Source organism: Triturus cristatus, chromosome 10 (assembly GCF_964204655.1).
Source record: "Triturus cristatus chromosome 10, aTriCri1.1, whole genome shotgun sequence".
NCBI classification, from domain to species: domain Eukaryota; kingdom Metazoa; phylum Chordata; class Amphibia; order Caudata; family Salamandridae; genus Triturus; species Triturus cristatus.
The window spans coordinates 553524254-553537296 of record NC_140593.1 but is presented as its reverse complement, the minus strand read 5'-3'; the positions used below and the strand labels follow the sequence as shown (position 1 = coordinate 553537296).

General features: G+C 45.2%; 1 protein-coding gene across 2 annotated transcripts in view; it reads right to left on the bottom strand.

The window, feature by feature from the left end:
- The window catches only part of LOC146789709 (Golgi reassembly-stacking protein 1-like), a 380315-nt gene that overhangs the window by 148184 nt on the left and 219088 nt on the right, over nt 1–13043 (bottom strand). For both annotated transcript variants that reach the window (XM_085632043.1, XM_085632044.1), the window contains 2 exons: nt 10633–10783; nt 9655–9790 (listed from right to left, as the gene is read on the bottom strand). In XM_085632043.1, the coding sequence (XP_085488169.1) occupies nt 9655–9790; nt 10633–10783 (287 nt within the window). The remainder of the gene's footprint in view (nt 1–9654; nt 9791–10632; nt 10784–13043) is intronic.

Here is a 13043-nt window from a genome sequence, read left to right as displayed (position 1 = left end):
ACTGGCAGAAATGACCATCATCTCTGCACGAGTCCTGAACTCCACTTCTGCTCAGACTGAAGTTTCTAGATCATTGCCCAACGGACAATCTACAGGTGGGTCTGGAGATACCACAACCTTTTTAGGTCCAGATACCCCTCCCCACCTGAGGTTCACAACTGCCAAGAAATTGTCAGACCTGAAATTGCTAGCGTTTGTGACTTTGTACATTTGTCCAAGTATGATCTGATCAGGGGACACAAGTTTGTCACCAAAGTGACACTGGCCTTTGTGTCCCTGTACGCCATTGTTTCCGTTTCATTTATCAAATGCTGTAGTCTGTACTTGCCCAAGTTAGTGGGACTTTCCAGTAAGGTGGCAAGGTCTATACCACCATCCCAAACTAGAAAAGCCTGAGTGGGTGCGCTGACCAAGTCAGAATCCATCTCAGAAACCAAGGTTAACTCCACTAATCCCTTGGCAGCTGTACTATCACTTGTACTTGTGCTAGGGGGGAGAAGGTGCCTTAGTGGTGGGAGTTTCCTTGGCCTTTGGACAATCAGCATCCTTTGTCCAATGGGTCTTCACCGTACAAACGTAGCACCAAGGTTTATTTTTGCCTTTCTTGGAATTTTTGGACTCACCTGCAGATGGAAGTCTTTGGGACACTTGTGAAGACTATCTTTACCGTTGTCCCCACCCTTATCCTGGGATTTAGAAGAATCTTGCTTCTGGTCACCTCCATCACCATGGTTTTGGTTTTTCTGCTTAACCCTGGTGCAGACCCATTTGTCTGCCTTGTTTCGCAATTCTTGGGGAGAGGTCAGATCAGAGTCCATCAGGTACTAGTGCAAATCTTGGTTCTGAAGGATGTGTTCCCTCATGATCAAATTGTACAATCTCTCATAGCCCTGTACCTTAATAGAACGGTCTACAAAACCTACATAGTCCTGGGTGTGTGCCTTCTGAGTGTCCGAACTAAACCACTGAACAGTATAGGATTAAGAGCGCTGTGTGAAGTGCGTCCTGAGGCGGAAAGCCGGGACTGTATGCTGTTTGTAAGGATTGTAATCGCTGCATTTTAAATTCACTGTATATACTCTTGGGCACATACTGTTTTTTTTTTAATCCTAAACCATTGGGAGTTACCGCTTCTTTATACCGCCATTTGGTGCTTACCTGCTTAGGCTTCTTGCTCCTTAGCAGCTGAATAGACGCTGTTGGGGGTGTGACTCGCCTCTGCTTCCGCCATCTTGGGGGTGAATCTTAACAGCGGTCCAGTCTTCGGCCCCTCCCTCGCACTACAGCATAAAATGGCCCCCCTCTATAGGGAGCGCAGCGGGCGCGCCGGCGGCGCGCCAAAGGCAAGCCCGTCTGCGCCCATCCGCGCCAAATCCGCACCTAGCGCCAGAGACCCTGGCCTTCTTAATTCTACCCAGATTCTCCAATACTCTAATACCCAACTGTTAGAACTGAATCAGTTCCGCTGCACTCGGATGCAAACGATAAATGTAGCCGACCTCCCTTCTTCATTTAGCTGTGACTCCTGTGAACGACTAAGGTTTAACAACCCCCCGCCTCAACCTCGCAATCTTAGTACCCCACCTGATTGTTTCGATACCTACACCTGCCCACAGCCCAAAATTAACGGCTACTGTGGAATCAGCCGCCCGACGAGCCGGAATAGCTCTTTAAAGTGTATTTTGTTGAACACCAGATCCATGCCGAAACATAAACATGAAATTTCTACTCTCATCACAGATCACACTATAGATCTGATGTTTCTAACAGAAACATGGGCATCTGAAATCTCAGGACCAGACTGGAATGATGCAGTTCCGGAAGGATACCTGGTAGAGTTCTTAAATAGGTCAGGAGCAGTGGGAGGGGGCATTGGGATTATTTATAAATCCCATTTAAAAGTACTTTCACTATCAGAACCGGGTCTAGAAGCAGAAGCCATGAGCTTCAAAATCAAAAGCAACAACTGCCTAATATTCACAGGCCTCCTTGTGTATCGCCCCCCTGGATTGAGAGCACCATTCACTACGGCATTGCTCACTTTTCTTGAATCCACATCGGATTCTGCTTCTTACACTATCTTGGGTGATTTTAACTTTCACTTAGAAGCAAATAATGACTCTGAATCAGCCACCTTAATAGACAATTTTCTCAGTTTTGGCATGAATCAGTTAATATCTGGCCCTACCCACACGGCGGGCCACACTCTTGATGGCATTTTTACCAACAATAGCCATATTAATGTCACCTCGATTTTAGCAGTCCCTTGGTCGGATCACAGTGCCATCTTTTTAAACTTACCTCAAAATAACCTGTCTAATCATCGAAGAGGCTGTTCACTTCCTGAAAAAACCCACCCATGGAATAAACTTGAACCCATCAGCCTAGCTGACACTCTCGAATAATCCCCCCCCCCCCTTGGTTCTGGTAACACTAATAAGGGAGCAATTGAATTTCAAAATTGGATCAGTCAGGCAGTTAATCAGCTGGCGCCTGCTGAAATAAAAAAAGCAAGAAGGCGATCTACAACTGCACTGTGGTATTCCGCAGAGGTGAAACATATAAAAATGAAATGTCGACGACTTGAGCGGTTGTGGCGTTCGGATTATAGTACCCTAAACAAATCCGTATACACAAAAGCCCTACAAGAGTACAAGTCAGCAATAATTCAGGCCAAGTCAGTATATTTCACAAATAAAATTCAGACAGCCTCTAATACTACCAGAGAGCTATTTAAAACGGTTACGCATCTGACCAAGAGCCCCGTGATACTGTTTTTAATCTTGATCAGAACTTCGTTACCAATATTGCAACCTTCTTTCAGCAAAAGGTGCAGAATGTGTACGATGATCTGAGCTCATCTGCACTGATTATACCCAATGACTACAAAGACACTGTCCACCCGACCGGGCCTACCTATCCTTGCTTTCCGCTGCTAGAGGAAACTCGGGTGGCAGATTTAATTGCACAGATGAAGTCAGGGTCCCCATTAGATCCATGCCCGCCACGCATTCCACACCTGATTCCACAGACTGTGGCAGCTGTTCTGACCCCTCTACTAAATAACATCATCTCGTCTGGTGACTTCCCCAAATGCTGGAAAAAAGCATGTATTCGTCCGATCCTCAAGAAGGATTCATTAGATCCAACGGTACTTAAGAACTACCGGCCAATATCCTGCCTGCCACTGCCAGCTAAAATTCTTGAAAAAGCTATGAATCAAGAAATGATGAAATATGTTGACCAAAACAAGCTCCTGGATCCCTCTCAACATGGATTTCGTCCCTTTCACTCAACAGAGACCGCTCTAATCATGGCCACAGAAAACATTCGAATGAAAATGGACGAGGGCAGCAGAACAGCCCTGATCCTACTAGATCTTACAGCGGCATTCGATACAGTCAACCATTCAATCCTATTAAACAGATTAAAAACTCTAGGATTTACTGGAACGGCTCTTGCTCTGTTAACTTCCTTCATGGACTCTCGAATCCAACAGGTATTTTGGGAAGGTCTACAATCTGATGAATTTTCCCTTCCTGGCGGGGTCCCTCAGGGCTCGGCATTATCGCCCACCCTTTTTAACTTATATGTCACTCCTTTAGCTGCCCTAATTCAATCTCATGGCCTACAATTAGTGTCCTACGCCGACGACACTCAAATTGTAGTGTCAGTATCCCAGACCATCGAAGCCACGGCAGAACGATTCAAAAACTGCCTTCTTGATGTGAAAAATTGGATGAGCTGTAACTTCCTAAAATTAAACGTGGATAAAACCGAGAATCGAATTTGGTCAAAAACCACCTGTCTGGAGCAGCCTATGGTGGCCTCAGGAGGCAGGCGCCTGCCCTAATCCGGTTGACAAAGTCAGAAATTTCGGTTTCCTGGTTGATAAAGATCTCTCCTGTAAAGCACAGATCAACCAGATCACCTCAACTTGCTTTTACACCATCAAGATTCTTAGAAAAATTTTACCCTACATTCCTACTACTTTAAAAAAGACTGTAATGGGCGCACTGATAATGTCCCGAGTGGATTACTGCAATGCACTCTACTTGGGCACAGGGGAAAAACAAATTAAACTCCAGGCAATTCAAAATGCCGCCGCTAGGGTTCTGCTCAACCTACCCTACCGTCATCCAACGTCAAAAGCCATCAAGGAACTTCACTGGCTCCCAGTTAGAGCCAGAATACAATTCAAGGCTCTCTGCCTGGTACATAAATCCCTGTATGGCACAGGATCAGATGACCTGTCCAAACTTCTTCCTCGCTATGTACCATCGCGTACATTAAGGTCAGCCAATCATGATCTGATATGCCACCCAAGAATTAGAAGAGCGCGGTGGGGTGGCAGGTCCTTTTCGTACCAGGCCTCTAGATTATGGAATTCTCTGCCCTCTCACCTGCGCTCACAAAAATCCAAACAATGTTTCAGAAAGGCATTAAAGACCTGGCTTTTTTCTTCCTACTGAGATCTGCTTCCACCGCTCTCAATGTCTCTATAGCGCCAAGACGCCTCGGCATTCGTGCGCTCTACAAATATTTCAGTATTCAGTATAGGATTAAGCCAAACCCATATATGAGAGCACTCTTCAGTACTGGATTGTCGGCATCCTTTTCGCCAACAGTGGGGAGCTTATCTCTACCTTTGTTAGCAAAGGAGAGCCACAGGATAGCTACCCACTGCTCTTGAGGGACCCTCTGAACTTTGCTGGCCCTCTCCAAAGCAGTTATGGATGCCATCCCCTCCTGGTAAGAAGGGACTAGCCTGCTCGGGTTCTTATTGGCAAAATAAGTTTCTCTGATTCTAGGGACACTGTTACTGCCACAATGGGACTATAGTCCCAGTCTCTTCCAACTCTTCTATACTTCCAGGAACTCTGTCAAGGGCCAAATGATCTCTCCTGAGCTTAAGTCTAACTTTCTCAAGTTTGAGCATTTGGTATTCCTTGTCAAGAGTTGTCCTTCTTGCTAGATATGGAGGTCCCTATGGAAGTGCCTGAAGCATTGGATTCTCTAGAGTAGAATCTAGACCTCCTTGATCTACTCTGAGCCTCCCAGGGGGAACAAAGGGTATATATTCTGTGCCATATGCACTATTCCCTGAGGGGTTAGAGTTTGGCAGGATGGAATCATTTGAGTCCTCCTGCCCATGCACGGAATTGAGACATCGCTCCGGCTCCATGAGCATTTCCCCCCACAGTTCTTGTTCTTCTGCCCCTACAGGATGGCTATCATCCTGATGCAGCTGCTCTAAGAGCAACTTAATGGTGGGGTTGCCACCTGTCTTTATCTTTCTAAGCCTACACAGGGTCCTTAGTTCCTGGAACTTATGACCACTGTACTTAGCGGACTGGGGTACACTTATATCCCCAACTAAAGACATGATTCTAGGTGTAGTGAGGTGTTGCACCTACCTATCCTAGTGAAAACTAGACTGAGGTTGGAGAAAGGGTTCTGCTAGATGCTTAACTACCCAACCCTAAGTTCAGTAGAACTTACTTATTCTAAGCTGAATTATATGTGCCTAATATTAGTGATGGCTTTTCAATTAATCCACACCACGATTATCTGGTAAAAAAAATGCAGGCTTGAATCCTACCGCTGCCACAAATGTGAGAAGCTGGCTTAGTATATGGTGCACACTTATGTAAGTGGGCACCTTGCACTAACCTAGACAACCCTTATGGTGATTTTAGTGTTCTTAGACAACCTTCGAAAGCTCTCCAAGTGGTAGCTGTGGAGTGCAGCCTTCAGGCGTAGTCCAGAAAGAGTAAAGCAGCTTGATTAACCAGAACATTATCTTATTGATGTAGATTAAGTGAAAAAGAACCACAGTGTATTTATAAAAACATGTATTTATCCTAAGATACTCACTAACCTATACAGATATCTCATACCTAGAGATATACACAATACGTTGCAATAAAAACAGTTAAGTAGCATGAATACATAGAGGTCGCCAGGGATAGACCAAACCATATATGAAAATAGTGGTATGTGAAACACGACTCAAATCAAGACTATACGTAGAAGTGCCGGGGACCCAAGGAACCATCAGAGGAAAGTAACCATGAACCCCACAGAGGCTGTGTACAGAGTGGAAACATGAATGCGGGCTCAATGCAAGTCAATGGGTAAGTTGCGGTTGCAATTTTGAAGGACCCTTCCAAGTTGACTCTGGGGGTGTGTGCTGAAGTGCGCTCCACTGCTACCACTTAGAGAACTTTCTACGGTTGTCTAAAACCACTAAAATCACCATAAGGGTTGTCTGGATTAGTGCAGGTTTCTACACTTGCATAAGTGTGCACCAGATACTAAGCCAGCCTCCTACAATCATGCATCTCTTAGCCCTTCAGAGTACGGCAGAGTGTATGGCATGGAGCTGTACGGCTCCATCGGTGCTGGTGGTCCCCTGTGTTTGGAGTGACAATGGGGGAAGCGCCAGCTACGCAGAGGGTCTTGACATCAGATGCGGAGCCTGTGAAGGTAGACGTGGTGTGACTGGCCCCAGTCCAGTTCAAGGAACGGATCTGAGAGGATGCTGTGGCTGAGGCACAGGGTCTCCTACTGAGCCTGCGGGGCCCAAAGGCACGCCCACAGTTTAAGGCTGCCAAAATATGGCACACAATGAGTCATCGAATTCTTTTAGTGGGGGGGGGTTGCGTCCAGCCCCGGAAAGGGAGGGAAGGGAGGGAAATTGAGCAGACCCCAGCACCCACTTCACGGAGCAGGGCTCGTACATCGCGACTCCTCCGTCTCGTCACCTGACGGACAGGGCAAAGTCAGAGCACGTTTCGACTTCTTGTGCTTCTTAGGACCTGGAGCGAGATCGACTAGCACACCTCCGCAGCACCGTATGCCAGGCCGGGATTAGCTTTAGGGATGGCTCCCTCAAAGCCTCCAGCTCCATGGCCCGGCAGCTGGAGCACGACTTCAGGTCGTGGTTGTGCTCCAGGGCACCAAAGACACACCAGATGGGGGTCCATGACCGACATGGTTCTGTGACAGACCCAGAGGTCTTCTTGCTGGACATACCTACACACCATAAGGACTCTACCAAGTCTGTCAAAAAGTGACGGGGTAGTTCTCTCTTCGCCAGAACTGCGCTGGCTGGCGTGGAAAGAAAAGATCTGACGTCAGCACGCTGGGTAGCGCCTATATAGACCACGCAGACTTCATGACGACGACATACCTGAAGCCTACGACGTCGCGGAGTTGACCAACCCCACCTATCGGCGCACAGGGGTACTGTCATCAAAAATCTTCCGGATCCAGTCTGACACTTGGAAGTTCAAAGGTAAGGATTCTGTGGCTAGATGTCTTTCTGATGAGGTACTTCAGCAGGAGACCAGACCTTGGAGAAAAGATGGGGGGGGGGGGGGAGAGAAGAATTAGGTCAGGAGGTACCAATACCTTTATCTGGGGCTGTAGAAAGGAAAGCCATTACGCCTTCTCACCTTACACCATGACTGCAAGGATGGTGGGCACAAAGTCAAGAAACGTAACCGGTCTTGTCAGCCCTCTGGAAACTACAAGTTTGGTTTTCAGTTCTAGGATATACTTAGCAGTCTCTCAGTCAGAACACTGACTATGTGCAAGGTGTTTTTCAATCCACTGGTTTTTGGTGGGTTGGGGTGTGACTCCACCTTATGGATTGGAGGATTACCGGGAACTCTGGACAGTCCCAGTCTTTCAGGAAAAGCTAAAGAACTCATCAGGGGAGCATGAGCCGGTATCACAGTCAAGAGTTACAAGTCAGCCTAGCGAAGATGGATAAGTTGGTGTGTGGAAAGTGATCTTGATCCCTTCGGGTTTGACAGTGTCCATATTTTTAGCTGAGGTAGCTTTGGAAGGTCAAGCTTACAGATCATCAGGTCATTCTTTGGTGGATGTCACATTGGAGTACATCCATGGTGCGTAGATTGTAGAAGAGTGGGCTCTTTTGCTCCAGAGCCCATTTTAATCTATGATGTCAACAGGGCTTGAACTTGTCGCTCATGATAGCAACATTAATATCTAACTATGAAAGACTAGTCTTGCTAAATGTCTACGCTGCTTTGAGACTGTCCTACATCCTCCCTAGACAGTTATTCATGCTTTAAGCATCTTTGGCAGGAGGTTTTTCCAACATATTACATCCACTGGATCTAGACTCAAGTCTAACAGTGATTTCCTACCTAGAATTTCACATTCACCCTATAACTATTGCGGTGCGGCAGGGTTGTTTTTGTCCAGCTTTACCAAAGCACTTATTTTAAACCAATAGTGGGTGTAACTCGGCTAGTGGTAAACAAGTTTTAAACTAGCTTAATCCTTGCTTCCAGTACACACAGAAGCAAATATTTCCCAGGAATAGCGAAGGAAAGTTTAAATTTCATTATAGACACAACCTAGGATAATGCCACCTGGCAGGACCCTTGTTAGAGCATGTACTTTGTCCTGAAGCCCTACCCTGTGGATTAAAAGAGCTAATTGATGCCACTGGATGTACTGCTGTTGGGGGTTAATGTGAATATATGAAAAAGAAAATCACCTAATGAGGATTTACCGTGTAGCAGGTGCTGAACAGACGAAATGAAGGGACACTCTGGGCAGAGAGGCTGTTGTCATATGAAGCTAGGGGGATTGATTGCATAGCTGAGATGGCCTGCAATTGGTTATTGTTGATTTAACGGCTTCATGGGAAATGTAGTGTTTTTTATTGACCATTGGCGGATATTGATGAATAACGCAAAGTTAAGGCCTTAATCTTCCCTCTGTGTCCTTAATAGAACTGAAACTTCCTTCATGAGAGCTAGGAGTGTTTTTTCTTTAGTCAGACTTTTACAGTGTAAAGCTGGTGCAGTGGAACTAGACAATATCCATTACCACCCTTGTAGCCAACAGTGGAAGGTTGCAAAGGAATCTCAGTAATTCTGCAAGCTTCAGTATGTGATTCAACAAAACAGATTGTTCAAGTTTGCAAGGTAAATATAGTTTGGCAAGCTAGGCAACTGCTCTCAGGGTGTGGGTGCAATGGTAAAATGACTGCACTGAAATCCAGAGAACAATGGCGTGTCCGGTCATCAAAAATCCATCTAGTACCACGATTGTGAAGAACTGGAACTCTTGCTTCATGATCTACAAATATGACACGGCTGTGGTTGCAAGCATTATATGAAAAAGTTATTTACCTGACAGCATTAAAGAGTCAAACACTAATCTAAAATCTAGTATTAAAGTTAAACATACTCCATGAAACCATTTCCACATATAGCTCAGCGCAGGGAAAAAAAACCTGTGGAAAGTGGTCTATTATGAACACGAATGGCAAAACCAATGTTTGTCAACCAAGCACACTAGTTGCCCCGGCACCCCCTGCACACCAGCACTGGCCTTGAAGTGCACTCCTTTTAGGTTGCTATATCTAGCTAAAACGTAATTGCAATCAATGCATGAGAGCCAACAGAAGTAATGGCAGACCCATTGTTCCAGGCAGTATGCAGTGGTAAGAGGAACAATAACAATGACATATGCACAGGGCTGACTCAAAGCAGTTTATGTACGTGTATGTATATTTATTATGAATTTTAGGAAAACAGGAGACCGGCAAGTCCCCTAAATCTATCGGAGCCAGATCTAACCAGTTACATCCCAAAATGCAACTTGTACCTGGATCCATGACTCTCTGGACTGGAGGAGGGAGAAGGGAGGTATCCATTTCATAGCCCATCACGTCCTCATTCTGTTTTACCAAATCCACAACTTCAGCATTATCAGTGCGAGAGCCAGCAGCTACAAGATTTGCCTTAAAAAGTAAGAGAGATAATAAGTGTTCTGATAGACCGCTCTTGGCAAAGGAAAATACACTGTTTTAGTGCAAATGCACTCCAAGTCATGCACGTATCTTTTTTAAAGTGGAAAAACGGGGAATAGTCAGCAGAACAGCCATTGCTGTTTAACTCATTCACAATCGACAACAAGCAGTAGTTTGAGAAAGGCTTGTTCAATTTTCAAGCAATCTGCACTGATCTGAATGTCACCCTCAAAATATAGGACAACCAATAGCAGTGGTGATGGTGATAGTGGTACCAGTAGTGGTGCTCATGATGCAGATTGCTTTAGTGATGTTAATGGTGGCGAGTGTAATGGTAATAGTGAGACATCCAATTATCAAGATCGCAAAAGGTTACACAGTGGCAGTGCACAGCCTTTTGGTAAACCTTACCTTGCAAGGGAGCAGCTAGACTCGGTATACCTAAATTGTTTTGAGGCTAGCAAGGAGTAGGAGCTACAGATTGCTTATAATGGAAAAGAATAGAGTTCCTGGCAAGCATTTTCCAAATAAAGGCACTCCTTTTAGAGAGCATTGAATCTGAAGAGATTAATTTATGTCGTAAGGACTCAATACCAGATCACTGCAGAACAAATGGATGAGTGAGTACTACTTAACTAGCAGTTTGTCACCACAAACTAACGGTTGTGCCACTGATGGACATATTTAAAGCAGACCTAGAAAAGGTTTAATTAGATGCATAGGTAGGCTCAAATTTGTTACCACTTTTGGCGCAAAGAGAAGACTAAAAGTCCAGTTATCCAAACACTTAGTATGATTACGAAAAAAAACACAAGAAAACCCATTCAGCACACCTCATCATATCCATTTGTAGCGGACAGGGAAGGACTTCCATCTGATGACAAGGGCGACGGTGGTTGGAGATCAATTTTCTTCATGGGTGTCAGCGGAACAGACTGTAGAGGAATTCTGTGCAAATAACCATAACCGATTCCACACCCTAAGCTAAAAGAAAAAGATTTTAAAAAAAGTTAATTCAATACAAACAAGCACATAGCATTCAATAGTTGTGCAAGATGAATAATGAACACAGCCACCCAATAAGAACACTCTTATTTGATCTCATAACTGAAAAAACTATATAACAATTGCTTAAATTGCATCCATGAATGTTTCACTATTCACCAATACAACTGTAGTCGACTGGGTCCAGCATTGATGAACCAGTGCTTCCTTCAACACTCTAACTTTGATTTTTGTTTAACTCAAGTAACTGATTCCTTGGCAGACACTTGGCAACTATTCTTCTTAAAGTTTGCTGGAAATCCAAAGCAGTACACCAAAACATACCCCAGGAGTATGTAGTATGCATGTAGTTCTGTAAGTAGTCCACAAAATGTCAGGCATGTGACTTAGCCAATCGTAGTCCAGCATATCCAGTAACCATTGTCATCTCTCTAGATTGGCCTCTTTAGTGCTTAGCCACAGAGATTTTCTTTTATTGTGCGTAGTGAAATCACTTATATAATAGAAAAAGAATGCTCGGTATGTTCTTGAATTGCTATCTGCAATACTTGCTAGGGGCAGCAGGACTGTCCAAGGTAGCTGTTGGTCAAAAAAGTTTATTTCACAATGAGGTTTAGTCAGTGGGTCTCGTCTCATCCAATCAAGCTACTTTCCCTGGGGATTTAGGGTAGAGTAGCGGGCCCTAAAATGCTGATGTTACAACAGGTTACTGTAAATAGACGAGGCGGACATTCTGCTGAATGACTCTCCACTGATATCCGTGGCATGTCGTTGCAATGTTGTGTGTACCAATTAATGGGACAACCCCAAATCTAGTGAAAGATGGATGACAACTGAATACAGTAGAACACTCGCTGTGGGGAACTGACTGGCCGTCAGTGGTAGACAGTGGAGCAAACTATTCACATCTGTAACTAGTAGCGGATTCCTTTGCAGAGAAAGGTCGGGCAGGAGGCAAGGTGCCATGTTAAAACATGAATAAGCTAGAGGTTTCTACAGTCACACACAATCAATTGGGGGCACTAAATTCAGGCTGCTAGTCGGACTGGCAAAGGATTTTTGGCATTACTGAATAAGCCAATACATTTCAATTGTGCAATTTTTTTATAATTCTTTTTAACAATGGGATGGCACCCATTTCTTTGAAAAAAAGAAAAAAAAAAAACAATCGGTCCCATCACCTGGATTCCTTACATTACGAACTAAGAATGCAGGACAGAGCCCACTTGGGGGCAAGAGGGCGGCTGGTCAGTCAGCCGAGTGAGCAGGTTCACCGGGCTCTCCTGATAATGCTCCCTGCTAATGCCTTTTAGCTGACAGCAACGGGAAAAAACCACCGGCAAAACGATTCGGAATGATTTGGCGGCTGGCCTTATCTCTACAAACTGTCTCGCGGACCCTGCATAGAGCTTTTAGCCCGCTCCGCGCCTTTCAATTGAAGAATCCAGCGGCTTGGTCAGTTTCAATCGGCATGGCGCCGAAAGCTCTCCCTAAGAACGCCAAGCCTCGTCAGCCCGCAGGCGGCACCAACAGCCTGGCCAAGGTTGTTAAGAAAATAAATAGCATCTCGAAGGAGCCGACACCTAAGCCTGCCCAAACCAAAACAAGCGTCCACCCGCTCTTCAAATCGCAGAGCTCGAAACCGGATATAATACCGGCAACCGTGCAGGAGCTTACCGCGTCTGTTCTAGCAGTGGGGGGGGACACTATCTGTACCGGCTGCCGATATCTGAACGATCCCACCCCCGGTCGAAGAGGTCAAAGAGGTCGGGAGCAGTGGTTCAAGACAGCGTGTTACTGAGCACAGCAGAGGCATTTTGGGCCCTGTAGTTCTGCCGGCGGATTTCGTGATCACACCTGAGAAAAGTCAAAGCAACAACCTGTGTAGCACAAATAACCAAGTCGGAGGCATTTTCTCTGCGGGTGCTTCAGCAGCTGCAGGATTTGAACACATCAAGGAGTTGGAAACTGGGGACAAATTCAATTCAATGTCTGATCCCTCAACATCTGAAGACGGCAGCCAGAGCAAAAAAAAACTGCATGAAGAGGATAGTGATAGTATCTCTTCTATTGAGGATGAAAATCATCCGGAAAAAATGACACCGTATGAACCTGATACAATCCGGAAAGCTAAGGTACATGGGTTATTGGGGGAGTCTTTCGCTAATAATATACAGGAGCCATTAGCCTGGGATTACTCATTCTCTAGCAATGTTACTGATCTAATCACTGAACAAGG